At 43.4% G+C, this 23,196-nt stretch overlaps 1 protein-coding gene across 1 annotated transcript in view; it reads left to right on the forward strand.

Moving 5' to 3' along the window:
• Positions 1-19,250, forward strand: part of TOGARAM2 (TOG array regulator of axonemal microtubules 2) — a 41,736-nt gene extending 22,486 nt beyond the window's left edge. Inside the window, 9 exon segments of the mRNA XM_075089793.1 lie at positions 1,167-1,272; positions 3,000-3,235; positions 4,446-4,604; positions 5,678-5,795; positions 6,730-6,833; positions 8,171-8,375; positions 9,561-9,777; positions 16,030-16,116; positions 18,413-19,250. Of these exon segments, the coding sequence (XP_074945894.1) occupies positions 1,167-1,272; positions 3,000-3,235; positions 4,446-4,604; positions 5,678-5,795; positions 6,730-6,833; positions 8,171-8,375; positions 9,561-9,777; positions 16,030-16,116; positions 18,413-18,657 (1,477 nt within the window). The 3' untranslated portion in view covers positions 18,658-19,250.
• The last annotated feature ends 3,946 nt before the right edge of the window (positions 19,251-23,196 follow it).

Here is a 23,196-nt window from a genome sequence, read left to right on the forward strand (position 1 = left end):
TCCCTGTGACCTGCTGCACGAGTCCCAGCACCACCTACATGGAGTTCCTGTTTCTGAGAAATGGACTGAGATGCAATGCAGTTGTTCAGCCTGTCATTTCTCCTGAAGGGCTCATGGCAGAAGACAAGGAAAATAAAAAAAGAATCCTTTAGGAATCTTGCACTTTTAGAATTAAACTTTTTCCTCCTCACTGCTTAATATGGGCTGAAGATGTTTTGTTGATAACCACAGTGTGTCCTGAAATTAGACACAGCCAGGAGGAGACTACAAATTTCAGGTGATATTGGTTGTCAGCATACACTCACTAGGGCTCCATTCACAGTGGGATAACCATGAAAAAAATCTTACTTGTACTTTCACTTTGTTTTGCTCCCTCTCTTCCCTGTTACTGTTTGGTGCCCTGTGAGGTGCAGAGAGCTGCTGCGGGTGTGAGGGGTCCAGGTTACACTCAGGAGCCCTAGTGGGCATGGGTCCCCAGTCTTGCCCTGCAGCCCTGGTGAACCAGGGACTGCATCATGTGCCTTCATGTAGGTCATGTCCTTCACAAAGAAAGGGCTAAAAGATGTGTGGTTTTGCTACTTTTAAATAACATTGTGCTGTTGTAGTTGTTATTTTAAGTAGGGATTTTCTGGAAAATCCCGCATTTTGGCTATTCTTTCCCAGGTGTGGAATCTTTTAGGACATACTGCTTTTTTGGGGGGATGGGGAGGGGACATAGAACTAGATTGCAGAGTGCAAACTCAGCTATGGAGTGGCACTGCAGACTCTCACTCCTGAACTGCCTTCTGGGGATGGTGAGGAGGGAAAATGCCCCAGTAATAGCCAGGCAGGACTGTATCTCGGGGACAGGGTCCAGAGAGGGTGCAAGAAACAGAAACATGGTACAGTGTCACGGCTTCTAAGAAGCAGTGACATAGGGACTTTTGTGCCAAGGATTTTGGAAAGGCTGTCTTGTTTAATGGCCACAAATTAACACATTCACTCTGAAAACATCTATTTGCATTTTGGATTTCTGTATGCTTTTGACCGCATAAACGAGTTCCACAATTAAGTGCTGTATGAGAAGCACCTCCCTTTGATTGAGCAGACACCCTGGTAATTTCCGAGGGTGCTGCCTAGTTCTTGGGTGGTGAGAAAAATCAATCATTTTGGTAATTGCCTTTCAGGCAGCAGAAGGCGAAGGCGCTCTTCAGCATCAGACGCCTGGCTATCTGCCATTTACAAGTCCTTCTCTGCCGACGTCATGACGTTTCCCTGGCAGTTTGCAAAGAGGTAAGAACATTGTGTTTAATTGCATCTCATGTACCTATGTACATAGAATAGATACGTTCTTGTTCATTTACATGTGTGCTCAGTGTCTGCCTTGATTACTATTTCTAGACCTCATCTTTCTAATAGCTATGTCACCTATCTATATGATCTCTCTGTACATGTAGCTATATTTACTAGTATGTAGGGCATCTGTCTCTCTCCTCTTTGAGCTAGGTGTCATTATAATGCAATATACAAATGCAGAATCTCAGTCACTAAACAGGTGATTTGCCACAGCCCAAATCTCTGCCCAAGCTGTAATTAAACACTGCAGCTTTTGCCTCCCAGCTTCCTCCTCCTCCTCCTCAGCATCTTGGGGGATTGACTGCAGGTATTTACTTTCCAGTGTTTCCTGATTATGTCTTCTCCTTCTCCCTTTTGCATGCTTTATGCTAATTTGCCCTTTCCACTGATCTGTTGCCTCTGTGCACCAGTGGAATTTTGCACTGCAGGCACTGGGTGCGTGGAACATCCTGGCTGTGGGGTTTGCAGGGCAGTCATGCACAGCTTCACTGTCTCATCTCTCATTTAACAGAGAGGTCTCAGCCTAAGCTCCTTAATAAAATCTGTGGCTATATTTCCAACTTGGCACTTGCCTGTGGCCTGAGCCAGCTGCCTTGTACTCTTAATACATGATTGTCGAATATATTAAATTTTCCTTTGCTCACAGAAGACAGTAAGACTTAAATAATTTCCATGAAAATCAGTCCTTCTATCCAATATTTAATGATGTCGGAGGCTTGAATGCCCCTTGTGTTGTTGGACTCTTCAAAACTTTCTGTTTAGATATGCAGGACTCAGATTCTCCCACTCTGAGATCAGGGTTAGAGGAAAAAGTCCTTTCAGCTTAGCTCATCTGATTTTATATCACTTTTACATTTCTGAGGAAATGTCTTCCTTTTTGTTCTACATACTCATGTGCAGAGACATCTTTCAGCTTTCATTTCAGTCCAGTCCCAGGTTTTGCTTTCACAAGCACTTCTAGCACTTATGTTTTTCATTTTTACTAGCAGGCACAACTAAATCTAGCAGAAAGGACCACTGGCCTGTCCAAAGTATCTTTCAAATGAAGCACATGACTCTCAGATGCTTCTTCCTTACCCCTGGGGGAGGGCCTTTTGGAAGCAGGGATCACTCCAGAGCCGCAGTGAATGCTGTAAAACCCCACTGATCACAGCTGTAACTACATGTGATCTCCAGGATCCTTCAGTGCCTTGAGTCCAACAGCTAGGGTTCTTCTTAGTAGACAGAGCAGCAGATGGACTCAAGTCCCTGCTGTGAATTAGTCTGTAGACTTAAGCCCGTATTTTCTGTTTCCTTGTTGAGTGTTCAAACTGTCAGTGCTGCAATTTTTAACTGGAGGAAACTACTACTTTTCCTCTATCTTCTCTTTATGAATTGTGGCTTCATAGTTTAAAAACAGCCGTTGTTTTAATTTTTTTTGTTTGTTTTCAATAGAAGGGCCTAAAATCAAAGCAGTGTACGTTATAGGCTAAGTAGCACACTTTGTTCTAGGTGAAACAATACTTTTTAGGCCTGCAGTCTCATTAAAACTGTATTGTATAATGGGTATTATACCAGTATTACTGCACACAGTAAGAAGCCTTCTTTTGTCCTGGGATGTTTGTCATGGGGAACTGATTTTCTTTACAAGGTGGTTCTTACATTTCCCCTTATGACTTCACCAGGTGAACAACCTCCGCTCGAAGGTGTCTCGCTTTGCCATCAGCACTCTTGGAGAGCTCTTCAGGACCGTGAAGAATCACATGGACCACGAGGTGGATGAGGTTGTTCGGGTCTTGCTCCAGAAGATGGGGGACTCCAGCGAGTTCATTCAGAAAGCAGCCAATCGATCCCTGGGGATCATGGTGCAGAGTGTGACTCCTGCACGAGCAATGACTGCTCTCATGGCTAGTGGAATCCAGTATGTCATTCTTCTCTTAGTGGTATCCTTCACCTTAAATTGTGTGGGTAGGGGGAAGGGATGGGAGGCAGAAGGGCAATGATGGGAGGGAAGGGTCCTTTCTTCTGCATCTTGTGTGCACTTGGTGATTAGATTCTCTGATCAGCCTTGCTCCCTTCCTCTTGTCATCTACTTCTGCCCTACTGCAGCCCATTTCTCACAGTCTGCCAGCGCTGCCTAGATATGGTAAATGACAGGGAAGTGAAAGTCCCTGCAAAGGGTGGACACAGCATAGACACAGCCTTGTGGCTTTGCAGGAAGAGGGACAATGGTAATTCCAGCGGTGAGCGCCCTTTGATATTTCACAACACTAACCACAGAGGTGCTGGAAAAAACATGCATCATCATTATGCCATTAACTTTAGAGAAATAAGGAGGCTAATTGATGGGACATGGAGCACACAGGGAAGAACCCGCTGGGTGCTGCACAGCCTGCTCAGCAGGCACAGCTCCTTCCGAGAGGAGGCTGTCTGACTGTCATGTCCTTAGAGCTCCACTTTTGATTCAGATTGACGCTGCGTGTTAGCCTTGAGATGGTGAGTCACTTAACAGGCACCTTCACAGGCCGACTCCCATAGGATAGCTGAAGCAAATGCTGCCTTAAAATACTAGTGCTGTGCCTGATAGTTTCAAAAAGGCACAACCTGGCTAAAATGTCTGCTACACTCCGCAGCCTTTGAAAAGGGTAAAACGCTAAAACGTACCTCTTGCCAAGCCTCAAAGAACAAACTGGCTGCATTGCTGGGTATTCTGCAGCTTCACACCCCACAGAGTTTTTCCCCCCATTTGACTTTTTTCAAGGGTCTGCAGATTTGGAGATAAACAGGTGGGACAAGCCCCAGTCCTGTTGCAGCTCTGCCTGTATAGTGGGAGCTCTCTTATGAGTCAGCATAAATTATCTTTCCCACTTTCTCAGAGTTAATTTCAGGAAAGAAGTTGAGTATCAAAGAGTCTAGGGAGATTGAATTCCTCCCTCTTCCTTGCAGGAAGCCCTTCTGTACAATGCCAACTTTGTGTTTATCTGAGGACAGGATCTTCTACGGGTGGCTAAAACTGCAGCAAGAACACAGGTCTCTTTCCCCTGGCAATGACAGGGAGCATGCTATGACTGAGGCCTGTGCTTCTGGCCCTGCTTTTCCCTTTGCCCCAGGGTTTGTCCTCTTGTTTCCAGGCACCGCAATGCCCTGGTGCGGAAGTGTGCGGCCGAACACCTACTGACTGCAATGAAGCAAATTGGAGCTGACAAGCTCCTCTCAGGCACACGTGATAGTACAGAGCTGCTGGTGTGCAAGCTGGTGAAGCTTGCTCAGGACTGTCATCAGGATACAAGGTGATGATCTTTATTTCACCTCCTAAAGTTTGAAAACTGATTGATGTCTGGCTATAAATGATAAAACCACAAAAGGGTGGAAAGTAAAGTAAATAAGAAGAAAGTTACTTCACAGTGTGGATAATGTTGTCTGGGGAAATGACTCTACTGGGTAATGTGAGGTTGTCCAGCAAGAAGGATTAGTGCCAAATTCCTGTGACTTGAATGATTCTTTATTCAGATCAGCTGAGCTCAGATTAGTCAGTCAAACAATTTTGTTTGGCCTATGTGTGCAATGCAAAGCTGAAGCATTGGCTGCTGTTCATCACTGAAGGATCCCAAGCATTTATTTCTGGTAAGGTTAAGACTGTCCTAGAAAAATTCCAGCTGTTTTTAACCAATGTATTCAGACTTTCTAAACCTCTTCTGCAGATTTAGTTGCCTGGGATAGTCACAAATTTTTCTTTACATCATTGTATATTGTTGTCTGTGGCTGAACAGCCTCCAAATTTCCTCTTGAATATACCTGTAGTTTCATAGTAGCAAAACCAACCAACCAACCAACCAAAAAAGTTACTTTGATTATTAATTTAAATTCCCATTAATAGATGGCACGAACACACGAGCAATTACCTGCCATGAGCGTACATGTAGTATAGAATAATAAAGAGTAAGCATGAGGTGATTTGTCCTAGCTTCTCTGCCAGTTAAAGAAAGGTAAATTATTGTGCAATGGCAGCAAAACACTGCAGTTAGCCATGACAGCAAAGCAGGAGATGTGCTTCGCTGTCCCATGGGATCCTGCCATCCCAGAGAAGCATAACCACAATTTCAGAGTGAAATTGTATTTTCTTGTTGCCCTGTGTTTTCTTCTTGTTTCTTGTGTACAGTTGGCAGCGTTGTACTGTGACAATAAGTGGAGGTTTCTCTCTCTGCTGAATAGGTAATACCTTCTCATGAAGGTGTTACACTTGAAAAGTTTAAAATATGAACTTATTTTATTAATGCTTTTCCTTTGTTTATTCAAAAGGCTAGGGAGAAGAGACAGTAATAGTCTATAGAAAAAACAGTAATTTCTCTCTTTCCTGTGTTAGGTGTTATGGACGGAAGATGCTGAAGATACTGATGAGTCATCGAAAATTTGATAAGTATTTGAAACAGTCAGCCCCCTCACGTGACTTGGAAGATGTTATGGCAACAATTAAGCAGAAAGTAAGTGCTTGGCAGGAGAAAAGTCTCCTTTATGCAAGTACTGAGGTTGCTAATATGAGATTAAACATACCCAATCTTTCTTTATCTCATTCTTCCACTGAATCATTTTGCTCCTGGGAATGAACTGTTGATCCTTAGCCTGTTTATCTGCAGACAGTGAAGGAACTAGTATGGTTAGAAATATGGGTGTATTTTGAATATATGAAAGGGAAGTAGGAGAAAATGGTTTTACCTTCAAGCATAAAACCCCAACACTGCCACCACACCCTAATAAAGCAAGGAAGTGAGACTAGTGCTTCAGAAGATAATAGAGTCTTTGCAACAGATGAAGGAAGTACTAGTGCCAAGAAAATTTCAAAATATACAAAAGATGCACAAGGCAATCATAATTAGTACACTTATTGTCTGTATTCTGGGAATACTGCCCTGCTGTCATGCACTGTGGAGCTGGAATAGGCTTTGTGAATTCAGCATGCAGTGGAAAATCATCCCTATTTTTTTTTCATTCCTCTCCATTTACATCCTAGAAAGGAATGTGCCTTTGTGCAGGAATAGGGACAGTGTGTGTGAACCAAATAATCTCCCAACACCATGGGCCAACCTGCAAAGAGTCTAAAAGTTTGCCACTATTCCCTTTAAGAAGTCTTGTTCCCTACCAGTTTGCATTATTCCCATTTGTCCTCAAGATTAATGAATTCACGATTTCATACTGCTGCCCATTATGGTAGCACCTATAACCTGCCTTGGGTTATTGAAAACAAATCGTAGACATTACACTGAATCTCTGGCCTGCCTCCCTCTCTAAGTTAATGCATGTTTTCCTAAGCCTTTCTTCATGGTAGTGATCCTGGTTTTAACTTGTGTTTTAAACAAGTAATTCCCTCTTTTATCTTCTATAGATTCATGGGTTTTTTATATATATATATTCGTGTAGGGAATAGATGACCATAAATATGGACCTCCATCTGCCAAGGACCACAGAAAGCCTAGGAACAGTGGCTTGACAATGCCCCAGGACAACCTGACTACTAATAGCGGGTATGGAGTGCTTCTGTTGTATCTGACAAAGCACATGACAAACTTTACATGTCTCTTCCTCAGTAAATCTTTCTGGTGGAGATGAGCTGTGACCGAAATTCTTTCCTTGCCCCACAAATCTTCTATGAGAAAAAATGTCTACTTCTGCATTAGGCTGAACACAGGTTCTCTGGAGGGTTTTCCACAAAGAGAGGAAGAGACAACCACTGGGTGCAGCTCAGAAGATCCAGTGCAGTGGTGAGGACAGTGTTGTGGGAGGGTTGCGTCTCTGCTGTTTGATCTGGGACAAGTAATTTCAATCATAGTGTTCTTATTTGAGTGGAGTCTTTTTCAGATGGGTGGTTTGATGAGAAGTCCCAGTCTAGAACCAAGATGCCATTCCCAAAATTATTACTTTTCATGCATGTGGTTTGGCCTGGCTAAATCATTGTTTTCTGACCCTCAGACAGTACCAGGAAGACAATTAATGAGCAGTTCTGGTTGACAGATGTCTCAACGCAGACTTTTTCTGTAGCTATTCATGTCATTCAGACCTATTACTGGTTGGTTGATGGACAGCATGTTTTTTCCCATGTGCTGCAATCAGCATTCAAGATAGGAATTTGGTCCTTGCTGTGTCCCCATGCCGGTGGGAGAGCTACTTGTACCTGTTCTCCTCTGATAACAGAGTGGATTTATTTAGCTCAGTTGTGCTCAGTGGTGGCAGGAAGGTGACTACACACCTCACTAACATAATAAGGATCTCCCCATGGTCATGGCACAGAGATGTTGATCCAAGAGAACTGTTTCCATTGGGTTTGTTAAGCTGTGGATGCAGTTCCTAGGGAAGCAATAATGTGAGCACATTAGTGGGATGGCTGGCTTCTGTTTTTATCTCTGTTACTGATCCTCTGGATCCTTTCAGATATGCCACTTAATCTCTCTGGGTAGGGTTCATCTGTTCAGATGCATCTCCAGACTCCCATACCTGTTGTGGAGGCACTTCTCCAGAGTAATTAATTTCCTTGTAATACAGACTCCTCCCATAAGATGAGGCATTTAAACTTTGAAGTAGTGCCTATTCTTCCCCACAAAGGGATGCTAGATAAGTACCTGGGAAGAAACCTGAAGATAAATGAGATGAATCCCATCCTCTGTGCCTTGGTCTTCCTAAGTAAGCACTAGTGATAATGTTACTTGCAGATTGTCTCCTGTAATGATTGTCATCAGATCAAAGGTGCTTTTCAGATCAGGACCTAGCTGAAATCACATTATTAGGAAGTCTCCTTAAGATGTTTTCCTCACAATTAGCTGAAGATACTATCACCAAAAGGTCTTACCTTGGTTTTATTTTCCAGTTTGAGGTCTGGCTCTGATGTACATGTTTTACCCCATGAGACAATCCATTGTGTGTCATTTCGGACTGCGGAAGAGACTGAGCAGCTCAAAGAGCTTATCAGGCTCCTGACAGCTAAAGATTTCCAGACACGAATACAGGGAGTGGTGTTCCTCCTAGACCACTGCAAAAGCAGCCCCCATTTCATCTCCACTAATATTATCCAGGTATGTAGGGCATCTCTATTTCTCTCTTCCCAAGCCTCTACCAGTAAAATCCATTCAGTGTGTCTTGGCACTACATACTAGTTGTTTGGGACAGGCCGGTCCCTTCTTACCCAAGATAATTTAATTCAACTCCAGGCTTCAGGGCAAGTTCAGTTCAGATGTATTTCTCTGGCAGGTGCCTACTGGTGCATCATGAGGTGATGACAGAATTTACTGTTGCCGTAACTTCTGCTGTCTCCTGCTACCAATTAGATTGAAATAAAGGAAATCCAGCCACTGAAAGCTTGGCATTTATTCTCTGAAAGAAAAATGGGTTGGGATGGGAGAGAGAAGTATAAGGCAGGCTGGGTTGACTTAAAAACAGATTTTTTTTTTCTTTTTTTTTTTTTCAAAGGATGTTCCTGTAAACTTCATCTCGCCTTGCACAGATACAACTCTGCCTATTCACTTCCATCCGCATCCTTTTCCTGCTTGGGAAAGGCTGTTCTCACCATTCCTGGCGGTCTTTTTTTCTTTTTGGAAAGAGGAGGAAAATAGCTAGAGACAGTTCTTCTCTTCCTTCTCCTTCCAGAAGCTGCTTTTTCCACTTTTCCAGAAAATGGTGCCTGATAATGTGGCTGTCAAGGAACTGAACCTGCTCTAACGAGAACTGCAGAGCACATTAAACTTCAGAAGTCTACCTGTTAGCCACACAAATGGTCTGGATCCTGAAGAGTTTATCAGACCCCTGCACTCCTCCAGACGCAGGTTCTGAGACAGATAAAACAAACTTTGATCTCATTGAGCCGCAGTTTTGGCAAAATCAAAACTAGCCTCTGTACCTGAGAGAACTTCATGGAAAAAATGGGCATTGTAAATACCCCTTTTCATACTTCTATGCCAAAGATACTATTTTACATTATTAAAATGGGATTAATTTAATGATTTATAGGTAAAAACACCATATGAACTATACTGTCCCCACCCAAACTTCTTAATAAAATATGAAAATCTTTTCAACCAGATGAGGCTGTGCAACCACTACAGTGAGTAGCCCACAGGAAAACAGTCAAATTGTGCTAACAAGCTCTGACCTGACAGAAAGGATCACATTCATCTTTTGCATTGCTGGGTTCTTGTTTCTATATCCCTTCTTGAAACAAAGACATTTTAATCCAGCTTTCATGTTGTTTGTTTTCTTAACAGATTTTTGATGTTTTTGTCCTGAGACTTCAGGATTGCAACAAGAAAGTGAACCAGCAGGCACTGGAGGCGCTGGCTTTGATGACGCCCATGCTCAGAGATGTCTTACACCCAGTGCTGGTCCCTCTGGTAGCAGCAGTCACTGACAACCTGAACTCAAAGCATGCAGGGATTTATACCGCAGCTGTGAAAGTGCTGGAAGCATTCATTGCACACCTAGGTAAGGCTAACCTCGGACACTGACTCTCCTCAACCGTGGTTTCTCCATCTCAGAGTCAAATGAACACTGAGTTGGTAGCTGTTGTCATCTGTGGAAATATCCAGCTGCTGCAAGGTGTTTATGAAGTCCTGCCTGCCTTTCTATTCTTTCTATTCCAATCTGTTGTATCATGTTGTGATATGCAGCTGAATGGATGCTTCTTATCACCTGGATCATATATCTGTTTATTAACTCAGTAGAGAGGACATTATAGAGATTATTTTAAGTTCCTGCCAGAAGAGCGTAAGGGAAGTGACTAGCATCTGTCATGACTGTTTTTCCCCCCCTCTCCTGCAAAACTGCATGTGTTTTGTTTTTATTGAATTGGGTTTCTCAGATCTGCAGTCTGTTAAGTTTATATCCACTAAAACAAGATGAAAGGAATGTGCTTTTTCCTTGAAACGCATGGTGGGAAGGGTGGTGGAGGCTTTTTGCTCTTGCTGGGCTTCATTCCATGCTCTGGCAGTGTCGGGCCTCCTGAGCAGATGTCTGGCCCTTGCTGACACCAGTATGAAAAGCTTTGAACTCTGTTACTCATTTGACAGTTTTAGGTGGTAGTTTAGCCATGTAAAGCCCAAAGGAAAACGTCCTTTTGAATTCAGAGACTGAGACCTTGAATTTAATAAGATACTGTGTTATGAAGGATCATAGCGGATATCAGATGAAGGATGAAATGCTTGTTCCGTAGTCAGGCTGAAGGTCTCCACATGTGTGGGGTTAGAAATGCCTTGGCTTCCTTCTTCCAGAAGGGTCAGGAGCCCATTATCATCACCTTTTCTGGATGCTTGAGCATGGGGCTGCAAGTATGCCTGCTGATGTTAAATATATACCTGCAGTAGAGGGAGGGTGAGGTGCTGATCTGCATTGTCTCTGGAACCATATGGCCTGCTACAGGTTGTGCTGCCTACCAGGGTCATGCTGAAGCTCTCAGGGATTCTCAGGCTTGTTTCAGCTGGTAGGACCTGTCCTGCAGAGTATACCTCCAGCCAGTCCCTTATTGCTGTCCAAAAGCTATGGGTTTGCATGCTCTGGACTGGCAAATATAGTGGCGTGTTCCTCCATGGGTAATACTACAGAAGTCTACGTTGATGTCTTTACGGTTCATCAAAACAGCTTTTAACAGCTACTTTTGGGTCAGTGCATTTGGAATTATTCACCTGTGATCTGTCCTAGAAACTATATGCATGTGGCTAGTATGTGTTTCTTAAAATCATATGGAGATACTACCCTGAAGTTAGCTCCTTGCTTCCCCTCACCTGCCACAGGCCTCAATTTGCCTTAATTTGGAGGCAGTAACCTAAAAATAAGGGAGTCAGAAAAGCAGAAATAAAAAGATGTGAGTAAAATAGAATGGGTTTATACTAACATTTTTTTTTCTCTCACTTCAGTTTTATGGTTGGTATTAATGATTCACCACACTGAGAACATGGATAGACAACTGGGTGGCCCTCTAAGTGAAGAAGGGGCTGGTAGGGTTGGATGCAGCCAGAGGACATGGTTAAAAACAAAGACCCAAGTCTGTAGCAAGTGTTCTTTGTGACTCTTAGGTTATTCTTATGCACTTTATTTTAGGCAGCTGGATTTGCTGGAGGATCCAGCTGCAAGGATCTAGCAGAGAGGTGTTGATGTTACCTGGTTTTCATTTTGCACACATTTCCATCAGGGAGGAAGACTCATGCTACTCTGTGTAGCTAACAGGAGGTATTTACGTCTGCCCGCTGAAACCTCAGTGTAGTGTTTAAAGTTTGGTGAGATGGATCCAGGTCTGAATTTCCCTCTTGATTCAGAAACACTCTGGCGATACTTTTGCTACCACTGTCATTGCTGCAGCTGTGACCAGAAGTTTCTGGTCCCTGGGGCTCTTCATCTGCTGTTTACTCCAGCTCTGACTTCTGTTGAAATGTGAGATGAGAGCTGGTGTGTGTGTACTTATGCATGCAGGGAGTTTGGTTTTGGAAAGATGAAGGCCATCAATGAAAGTGTTCACCAGGAGTTTTTTTTACACTGATGAAAATCTACTACAGACAAACAGGCTCCACATAAAGTGTTTGGGTTCTATGATTGATGCCAGGTTTGCAGATCACTTGTGTCATTTATACTAGATATCAAAGGACTTGAATTCCTGCCAGCTGTAACTGGTGAGCTGTGGTGGTGTAGTCCTTACATACCAGTTCCCAGTCAGGTTTGAACGCATACCAGCATTTCCCCAAAGTCCCAGGAGCCTTTGGCTCTGTGCTGTTGTCTGCTTTGGTACAGAAGGAGCTGAACAATAAATCCTGGAGTACAACTTTGCTAGAACTCAGGGACAAAGGGAGTTTTGGAGGTTGTTTGGGCCCAATTTGACTTCCCAAATGAATTGCTTTGCTGTTGGTGCAAAGGGACACTGGCCCATCAGAGCTTCTGTAGAACTGCTTCCTGGGAGGCTCTACATTATAGGCATCAGCTGGTCCTGTCTATTTTCCACCTTTCTTCTTTGTCGTCTTTTTTTTTTTTTTAAAGGGAATTTATGATTTCCCAAGTTCATTTCTTTAAAACAAACAGGTATAAATCCAGCTGTAAATGATGGCTTGTTCCACATGTTGTTCTGCATGGGGCAAGATTGCTATAGCCAATAACTACATAGCCAAGGTCTGCTGTAAATTCCCTTGCCACCTAGATTTATGTCAGCTGTGAAAATGCAGCACTGGGTGAACATGCCTGAAAAATTTAGTGTTGAAGGGACAGGTCTTAAAGGGGAATTAACAACTTTCTCCACATCAGCTGCTTTGCAAACTCAGGGAACTTGCTGACCCACTGCCTTTCTGTGTCTCAAGTATAGGGTTGTTCCTGACCATGAAGTGGGGAGAAGGGTGTGAGACCTGTACTGCTCTTGGCCCTTACATGTTTTTTGTGGTGACTGGGAGAGGTTGGGGAAAAGTTGCAGAATCCTGCTAAGAGAGGATGTGGCAAACAGATCCCTTCAGGGTTTTGTATGGAGCGTTCTGTCATTCCCCTCTCACCAATTCTGAGAGATCACTGTAAATTTTCTATGCTGGCAGATGTCAGGACAGGAGCAAGGCACATCTGTCTCTCTTCACACTGACTTTACCCAGAGACAGGTTCAAGCAAACAAGGAGGGATATATTTTTTTGGTTCTGTTCATTTTTATGGACATTTGCAAAAATTCAAACAGGCAACTGAATCACAAATGCTTCAAAATTCAACACCTAGAGCTTTAGTGGGGGAAGGTAGGCTCTACTGGAAGAATGCATGAGTGAAACCTTCCCATAGGCTTTAAAATTGTCTGCCTTTACAATTTAAAATCAAGTGGCGAATGACAAACTCCCCCCAGAACTCTAAATCTAAAGGATTGTGCAATGTTGCTAGCTTAGAGTAAGTGAATACAACATCTTGCCCCATTGCTCCACTGAGTTTCAGAGCTGAGCCCAGCTATTGCTCTGAGACTTTGTTGACATGCCTCAGATTCTGAGTTTTAGGAGAAACTTCATCTGTCATGTCTGATGATCCAGGCAAAAATGCAGGCTGATTAGAAAATTGCTTGATCACTTGATGTAAAAACAAAAAATAAAACAACCCCCAAACCAGAAATAACTCCCCCCTTCCCGAGACCAAAATTCTACGTACAAACAAACTGATTTGCTCCCAAATAAAGCCTGAATTATTTATTTAGCTTAACCCTTACAGTGGCTTGGACATCCCCAGCTGAAGGCTACACACATTCATTAGCTGTGACCTGGGACCTTAATCTGACTTGAGGGAGCCACCTTGTAGATGGGGCGAATCAGCAAACCAAACTCGAGTGCGATGGGACCAAGACATAGATCTTGCTCTCCTCTGACATCTCTCTGACCCTGTCCTCTTTCATGAAAGAAATGTCCTTCACATGGCCACTGCCTGACGCCAGGGTGTGGAGTCAGGCCAGCAGTCCGGGTAGCTCCCAGAGGAACCAGACCTCTGCAAGAGGGGAAGGGAAATTTCCCCTGCAGGTGTTAACATAGCAAAGAGAGGGGGCCACAATAAAAATGAGAGCACAGAGAAGCAGATTCTTCTTTTGCTCAGACTGCAAATGCTGGGCTGCCTGTCCTGTGGCCAAGAGGTTTAGCCAATATGTAGTGCAGAGAATTAAAGCTGAGTTAATAAGAACTGAACTGCCTGCTGCCTTGTTTTCTCTAAAAGCCATTAAAAGTTCCTCTGTCTGTAGGTCTCAAGGCAGCTAAAGTTATGGTTGGGTAATTTTGTTATTGACTTGAGCTTTAGTGTTTCAAAATGCACAGGGCATTTGAAACTTCTACAGACAGCTGGAAGTAGCCTCACAATTGCAAGCCTTGGTTCTTATGGGGGACTTCAACCACCCTGATATTTGCTGGAAAACAACACGGCGAGGCGTGTGTGATCCAGGAGGTTCCTGCAGAGCATCGAGGATAAGTTTTTGACACAGGTGGTGGAGTAGCCAACGAGGCGAGATGTGCTGCTGGACCTTATACTAAAACAAAGAAGGTCTAGTTGAGGATGTGAGGGTTGGGGGTAGCTTTGGCTGCAGTGACCATGAGATGGTGGAGTTCAGGATTCTGTGTTGTAGAAGCAAGGCAACAAGTAGGATTACAACCCTGGACTGCAGGAGAGATAACTTTGGCCTCTTTAAAGACCTTCTTGGAGGAATCCCATGGGCTAGGGCTCTAGAAGGTAGGGGGGTCCGAGAGAGATGGTCAATATTCAAGTAGCACTTTCCCCAAGCTCAAGAAAAACTTATTTACTGGAACAGGCTGCCAAGAGAGTTCGTGGAATCTCCTTCTCTGGAAATATCCAAAACCCACCTGGACGCAGTCCTGTGCACCCTGGTGTAGGTGTACCTGCTCAAGCAGGGGGGTTGGACAGGATGATCTCTAGAGGTCCCTTCCAACCCCTACCATTCTGTGATTCTGTGAAACCCTTAAATTGAAACATGAATAGTGCCTATACATGTAGCTTCCTAAAAACTAAGCAAACAAACAGTTCCTCCTCACCCACCCAAAATCCAAGTGTTCCCCTGAAAATCTGTGTAGGTACTGATATTAAAGATTAATTACTTCACTGAAGTAATCTTAAAGTGCTCCTTCAAGATCTCTAGATCTCAGGGCATTTTTTTCAAAGCAGCAGCTGTAGGGTAAATCCCTGGGGAGGAACAGCAAGTGTGAAACAGCCTCTGCCAATACTGCAAGAGTATGAGGCAGAAAGTGAAGTGCCTATTTAAAATGGTGAATGAAGAGTGTAATTACCAAAGCAGAGCTTAATTAGGGTAGCAGGATCAGTTCTTTACTGCATGCTTGCAAGAAAATCATTAGGGACTTCCTTTTTATATCTCATGCAAAAAGGAGCATTTAATAGCACAGTGCTACTTGAAAACACTTTGGGATTTGGTTCTGCAGTGGTTCACAAAGAAGTAGGTTGCCTGCTTTATCGGTGCCACTCCTGGTGACGCCGTGAAGTGTTCTAGTGATTCCCATGTGCATTCTGCCTCCAAGAAAAGCTTTGCTTGCCTTATTAAAGCAGTAAGACTGGAGGCTTGCAGACCAATCTGGGCAACAATTTATAAATTAAAACAAGACCCTAGGTCAATAACAGGCAGCATAGGAAAAACTAAAATATATATGACAGTCAAGTATCAGGAAATCAGTTTGTTTTCTAGTCTCTGTGCCAAGATCTGATTTCAGAGATGTTAAAAGAGCCCCCAAAGGCATATGGTGTTGGAAATGAGCAGTAATTCTCTCTTGTAAGAGTGACTTGAAGTCTTGTCCATAGATCCCAACAGGTAACTTAAAGATTTAACACCAGCTTATCCTTAAAGTGTGAATGGATAGGTGGATTTTTGAGCATTCTCACTTTTTTGCCTTAGAGAAGGGAGGAGGTCACTTCTGTAAAGCTCCGGGATGCAAAACCTTTTCACTGCTTACATGTGATTTAAATTTTGAGGGCCCTCATGTGAATAGTTTAACACAGCTCCTGTACAGCAGTCAACTTTGGATTTATAAATGTGAAATGGGAGCTTTTATTTTTTAATTTAAAATCCTCCCAAGTAAGCTGGAAGGAAGGAAGAGGAAAAGGACTCAGAAACTGCCAGAAATTTACTTTATTTTACAAAATGCAGTTACCCCTGCCCTTTCCCCTCCATCCTTTTTTTTTTTTTCTTTCTTATAACCTCAGAAGAGTGAGCAGAAATAAATGTTTCTCTTTCAGATAATGCATTGTTGCTGCAAGCATTTGCCCACCGAGTGCGTTTGCTCAGCGGCCAAGCTCTGCTGGATGTCACAGAATGTCTCTCAGGTATTGCCTGCTTCAGCTATTTTCCATTTCTAAGTCAAGACATTTTCAGAGGGAATATTGAGAGGGAATGCCTCTGAACAGACAGTGCAGTAGCTCATCAAACACCAGAAGGTCCTGAGCTTGTCCCTCCTGCAAAACACACATACTAGGTGTATTTGGCAGGGGTTTGCCTGACTGCTGCAGAGGTGTGCAGCATGTGTGATGATGGTGCTGAGCTCTCACTGGGGCATCTCAGGACCTACCTCAAGGAAAGAGAAGGGCTAAAAATACCCTGGCTGGCTTGTCTCTTTGAAGGACAGTACAGTAAAGGTCATGGATGTCTGTAAGAGGTCCCTTTTCTAAAGCAAACAACCAGCCTTCAGAAAAAATTGTGGCAACTGGTATTTCTGAGGATCAGTTTGTTTTGTCATCATGGGATTCTTGTTTTCCTGTTGGAAACTTTTGAGGCTGAATCCTGCAGAGCTTGGGGATCATAGTGTAGGTGAAGACTCAACACACATATTACAGGTGAGGATTTTGTGCAAGGCAGGATTTGGGGGCAGAGGGACAGAAGCAGGCAATTCAGCCCGTTAACGCGCTGAGGCTTCCTGCCTGTATTGCAGATATGACCTTGGACTCTGAGCACTTCACGACGTGCAAACAGTCTATTTCTGTATCAACGGTGTCTGACACACTACAAATGCAGCTGATAATTGATTTCGAATAGTAGCTTGCTATGTCAGCAATAGTGAAGGAATGGAAAAAATTATAATCTCAATATATACTAGAGAAGACTATTTATAGCCTTGCTTTAATTAGGGCTAATTCCATTGTTAATTAGGCCAGCATCTTTTAATCCAAGGTTTAATACACTTTGCTTCTTCATTATGAATCTCAAAAGGGCATGTTTAACCATAGTGAATAGCCTTTTCTTAAAAGGGCCTTTAAAGATAATTTGAATAAAGTAAATCTCCATAAACATAGAATTTAGTTTTACAGTTATTTTAATCTTTTTGAAATAAAGCATTTGAACATAAATTGGGACTACTTTAGAGAGAGCAGATGTTCTCTCTGGGATTTAGTGGGAACAGACAGCTCTTTCTCTTCTGAAGCTCCATAGTGACCGTTGTGTTTAATAGCATTTAAAATCAAATTGATTCCCATTTTAAAATAGGTACCATAACCCTTTTCCTGCTTACCAGAATTGTTTTTAGGTACTTTCAGGAGCCGTTTAAATGTTGATGACGGATGCTAGATTAACAGCGTAGAGAAAATGAAGGTCCTTCCACTACAGAATAATAAATGGTTACTGCATAACATTTCCACTGAACAGAAAATAAGAACTCTGTCCCTAGACCATTTCAGATTTTGATCTCTCAGCAAAATCTGCCATGCAAGGAGCCTTTTGGTAGTAAATTTTTGTTTGTATTTAATGTAGTTCAGCTCAGAAAATGAGCTGAGAGCAGACTTCAGAGGGAATGAGAGGGGGAGGGAATGCTTGTTTTTTGGTTAAATTTCAGCCCCCTGTGTAAGATTTTTCTATCTCTATTCGCCTATTTCAGGGAACATTGTGAGGGTAAATGCCATTAAACTTGTGCAATACTCAAATGCCATTCCACTTGTGAGATGTTCAAATGCCATGGCAATGGGGTCTGGGTAATTATCTAAGACATCCTGAAGTTTGAAACAGCTCTTCATTAGAAGCCACCAAGTATGAGGGGAAAAAAGCTCAAATTAGACCATTCTGCCAAAGACATCAGTTAGTCACTGATGTTTCTAATAAAGCGGTCAAGCAGCACACATCTTTTGTGGGCTGGAGTTCTGAAGTGTGGTATAGTACTGCTGTTTGCTGTGTGCCACTGAGCAAAGGGAACTGCCAGATTAGATTTTTGGTATTTTTCATCAAAGGTCACAAAAAAGTAATCATCCTTTTTATTAGAAATCTTTCAATTACCTCTCTAAGCTGCATTTCAAAATCTTCAGCAGCTGGTTTAGCCAACTTCTTAATGGAAATAAACGGCTATTTGACATTTTTGTCATTTGTAATGCAAAAGCAGACAATGAATTGATTTACAAAATGTGTATGATTCACTTTGCTAAGTCTATCATGGATACAAAGCCTCTGATTTGGAGAAATTAAGGTCTTTAGAAGTTGGTTGTTCTGTTCAGTGGATGATCAGCCACTGTTGCCTGTTTCTGGATCACCAGGCTCTTGGCGCTTGCTTATATTAGCCAGAAAAGGCTTCTAAGAACCAAAAATAAAGATAGGTACTTGTTTGCATTATGGCTATTAAGAAGCATGTCTCTCTTTTGGCAGTGCTTGTGGCATCTGTTTATCCCATGAAACCCCGAGCTGCCAAGCGCTATGCCCTACCTGTGCTTTGGTTCTTCCTGGGAAATAGGACCCTGCCTGTCCGAAGTGGCAATGTCAGGGCTGTGGTCATCAAGCTTGCAGCGATCCTCTACCAGCTGATGGGCTCCAGCCTGAAGGAGCATGCTGCCAGCCAGCCTCAGCATGTGGCGAAAAACCTCTGGGAAGTTTTGGACCTGAACGTCGGGTGAAGGCTTGGTGTGCTCCAGGAAGCTGACGTGGGACAGGCAAAGTTGGATGTGGTGGTGGCATTTGTTTTATTCTCTGTGTTTGAAGAATGGGTTTTACCCTACAGTTTATAGGAACAGATAGACATAGTATGTTTTGATGTAGGCTTTTAAAAAATAATAAAAAATAGAAGGAAGTATTGTCAAAAGTTTTATATCTTGAGCTTGTCTTTCCTAAGAAGCTCGCATAGACACCAAAAAAAAAAAACCCATGTGTAAGATGCAATTTTTAACTGTAAAAAGGAAAAGAATATATTTATATATGTACTTAGAGAGTAAGAGATGTGTATATATATATTTACGTACAAAGTAAGAGATGGGCTTTGGAAGCATTTGGGCTACAGGATTAGATGGCTTGATCTGGGAAGCAGAGAATGAGAAACCAGGACCTGCTAGCCTGGAGGATATGTGGTGGAGTTATAGGAGGATGTGCAGTTTACTGTATGTGCCAGCGTATGCCATAGGTGAGAAGCTGTGAAGCTACCACGTGGCCCCTTTACAAGACTCTGGTAGCTGCTGGTGCAACTGCAGATACCCAAGATGTCCATGTCAAGCTCAGACCCCCAGTCCCATGACAGCAAAAATCTCCCCAGCTGCACTAAAAATTTCTTCCCACTTCAGGTGGTGCATCTTGTCTGTAGTCCCCTGTGCTCCCCCATGCAATGGGCTCATGTGGCAAGGTGTCTGGTGCCATTTGACTGCCTCACAGCACCTTGGGGCACCTCTGGTGAGGTGCAGGAGCAGGGCTCGGGGCAGGGGGCTCTGCCATCTTGCAGGGGGTGCTGCGCAGGCTGAGGGTGTCCTACAGAAGCTGCCGGGAGGTAAGCTGTGGGCAGGCATCATGGGACCAGGTACAATTTTTAAATATATATACATTTCCTAAATGTCTTCTCTTTTTTTGTGAAGTGTTTGCCTTATATGTGGACCAATAAAGCACTTCTGAACCTAAGATTCAGGAAACAGAGTGAGGAAGGGATGTGCCAGTCCTTTACCGTACAAAGGTTTGGAAGCATGAAGAGGAGAAATGATGAGAGAAAGAGAGGAAGGGCTGAAAGCAGCAGATGTCAGTGCATCTGCATAATCAGATATGAAAACAGAGAAGCCTGGTCTATGTTCATATAATCGCAATATACCGGCATTGAGTTTTGAAAGAAAGAAAAATGGAATTTTTGGGGAGAAGAAAAATAGGAGAATAATGCCATGAAAGACACAGGGTCGATGGAAGGTTAAAAGAGCCTTGACAGGTTCTTGACAGGTACAAGGACCTCGTATGAAGCTGGGAGGCCATACAACAATCCAGGGAGATCTGCCCATCCCAGGGGTCTTGGGATCTTACATTTATTTGCTGTGTTGTTTGGTATGTCTGAAGCTATACAGGACTCCAACTTGCCAGATACTATTGTTGTACTGGGTCACCTCTTAAGGAATATCTTTTTCTTTTTAGTACAGTACTAAAGCAGCAAAATTATTTAGTAGACTCTTCTAAAACACTTTTTGCTGCTCTTCTTTTGTTTTTAACTCCCAACTTTTGATAGGAGGGAGCACTCAGGAACACATCTCTGTGAGTCTTGGTATGTGACCTAGGCAAGGGACCTGGCTCTGAAACACAGGTGTCCCTGGTGATCCTGCAGAGCCTAGTGGAAGCCATAGTCCTTGCAGATCTGCTAGAGCATTTTGGAGTTTAACATCTCAAGAAATTTATAACAGCTTACCAGAAAGAGGAACAGCCTGGTAGCATGCAGTTGCTTTGCGGGTGTGATCGGGCTCTGCACAGTATATGTGTGCGCCCAGACGCTAAGGGTGAAATAGAGGGTGGTGGTGTTTAAATAGCAGATCTGGAACTATGGTCACTTCATTAAGCACCTGCAGTTTGCTACTGCTGGAGTTCCATTTTAACAGGTAACTTTATTTTTTCTTTTAAGTGATTCGCCTCTCTAGAGGGCCTCCTGGTTTTACCTCTTCTACATCAAAAGTTGTTCTCACTGTTTCCTTCCTCTGCAGATCTCTCCCTCTGGAGCCCAGTAAACACTGCTCTGTGCAGGCTGCTTTTGCTGGGCTGAATAAAAGCTCTTTGGTTTTACTTTCTCTTTGGCTGTGCTTGGGCCCTTGGGAACACGGGGGGAAGTTTCTGCACTTGGGAGAAAAAAGCTTGTGTGCACATCATACCAGGCCTCCCAGAACCTGTTTTTATGCATTTAGTTGTAGCACTTGCAAAGTAGGTTTGAAAAGCAACACATGTAACTGGTTTCTTAACTATCTATTGGCCTCGAGCGGTTCTTTCATGCATACTGTTCCCCACAGCTGACAAGAATAAAGCGTTGCCTGCCATTACCTATTTTCTGTCTAGGTGTTTTGATTTTTTAACTCTCCAGCTGAGACAGTTTCCCCATGAGAGGGGCACTTCTACCACAGTGAGATCATATTTGCCTGACAATGTGACTGCCTGCAGTGACAAGCAGAGGGGTTAACAGGTAGGGGTTAATTCAGCTCAGGTGAGCTCTCCTGCCATGTGTTTGCACAGGTGGTCATCTCAGAAGTTATTAAGAAGCTGCCAAGTTTTTCTGGATGATAGACACAAAAGGCAGAGCAGTGTTGGTCCTTCTTCCAGTATTGGTAAGAATTTAAATATTTATTTTTTCTAAATTATTTTTTATTATAATTTTATTACAGAAGTCTCACCAGAGAGGAGACTGAAAGCTGCACTTGAAGGGCCAGTTTAATTACTGCATTTATTGTGCAGTGCAGCTGCTAACCTACACAAGTTAGTATAGCAAAATAAACGTATGGCAATATTCTTCACTGGCTTACTCTTACCCTATATACTGCCAGAGCCCCAGGCAGACCCTGGCTGTCACAGATGGCTCCCCCTGCTTGCTGAAGGTAAGAGGAGTTGTCATCAAGGGAAGGTGGGGGAGAAAAGGCAACTCTGCTTCTACCATAAAGGAGAGAATAAAGCTTACATTCCCCTCTGGAGTAGGGAGAGAATTGTCTTCTGCCATGGCCCTGTGCCAAGGGAGCATTAGAGCTCTGAAGCTGCATGAGTGGAGAGACTGGTGCAATGTAGTCTGAATCCAGTCTGCAAAATTCATTTTTTCCACCAACGGGCATTTCCTTCTCACCAAGAGTCAAAGCACATGCCTGGTGGTGTGGCTCATCTGCTCTTCAGAGTGCTTGTGCCATGCAAATGTGTTAGCTGGACCCTGAATCTCCCTGTGGAAATGCAATCGTAAAACCCTGCAGGAAGGTAAATGCATGAACTTGGCAGTGCCAAGAGGACTCTGGGGATGGTATGGAAAAATAAGGCAAATAGGGAGGGTGGCCAGGGAGGGAGGACAAGGAAGGAAGGATGGACCTGAAGGGTAGAGCGGAGGCTGAAGGTTCCTGTTATAAATAATGTCGATGCTGCCTTGTGGTGCTGCTGTGGGAGGTGGAGGAGAGAATTAAAGAATGCACCTGAAAGGTGCTGCTTTTGCAGAAATGCAGCTGGGTCATGGAGTGTAACAAGGTGATTCTGGTAGAACTTGCTCTTGCCAAGGTTAAAGGTGGGCTTGGGAACCAGCTGCTGAAGTGTCTCTCTCCAGCAGAAGGAGGGGAGGTGCACCGAGGTAGCTATTTTCATCCTTGTTAAATAGTGATGATGGGGATAAAAGTGGTTGCATTGCTACCAAATCTCTGACAGCTGACACTGAATCCTGATACTGTGATACTGCCTTTGATACTGGCAGAGGTGAGAAAACCACTCCAGCTAAAATTAGAGTTGACCTGAACTTTTAAGCCTCCACTCTGCCTTGGTATCTTTAGCTGAAAAAACCAGTAACTTTGGCCAACAAACTGCCCCTGTGTATCCTTAAAATTCCCCCCAATAGTTTTTGAATGCAACTGGCAGTGGTAAAGGAGCTTGTAAAGCCTCTCTCTGTGCTAATAGCTGTGCCCTGGATAAATGAAGACTATGCTACTTTCACAGCTGTTTAACACGTTTCACCTCTGCTGCATTTGAAAGCAGAAAGTAAAAACTCTGTCCCCTTCGGAGACTGCAGTGAAGGCTGCAGGATGGTCAGGTCTGTGGCTACCCGCTGCTGGGACCTGGAAAGGATGCTCGTGCCCAGAGGCCAGCGCTGCAGTTATGCCCAGGCTTTCACACGTAGCCTAAAATTTCATGTCCCTGTGGTTTGACTGCTGCTCCTTTGGCTTCCTCTACAGACACATGCACATCTATACATGTGTCTACATGTGGAGATGCTTCCTTTGCAGAATATTCCTCCTCCGTGTGTGCTGTCAGTGTGTATAAATATATCAGGCTATAAAACTGCTCAGTGTCGACACATCTGTGTCAGTGCAAATATTCAAATAGTAGTACATGTTATTTCAAGAAGGGAAATCGGTGATACTAGTAAGATGACTTTCCTATGGACATAATTGTGCCAACACTAGGATCTCTATTGCTTTGACTGCCGTATTATTCTGGCAGTTTTCATTTTCAGCCTTACATCGTGCAAACAAAGC

Source organism: Phalacrocorax aristotelis, chromosome 3 (assembly GCF_949628215.1).
Source record: "Phalacrocorax aristotelis chromosome 3, bGulAri2.1, whole genome shotgun sequence".
Classification (NCBI taxonomy): Eukaryota; Metazoa; Chordata; class Aves; order Suliformes; family Phalacrocoracidae; genus Phalacrocorax; species Phalacrocorax aristotelis.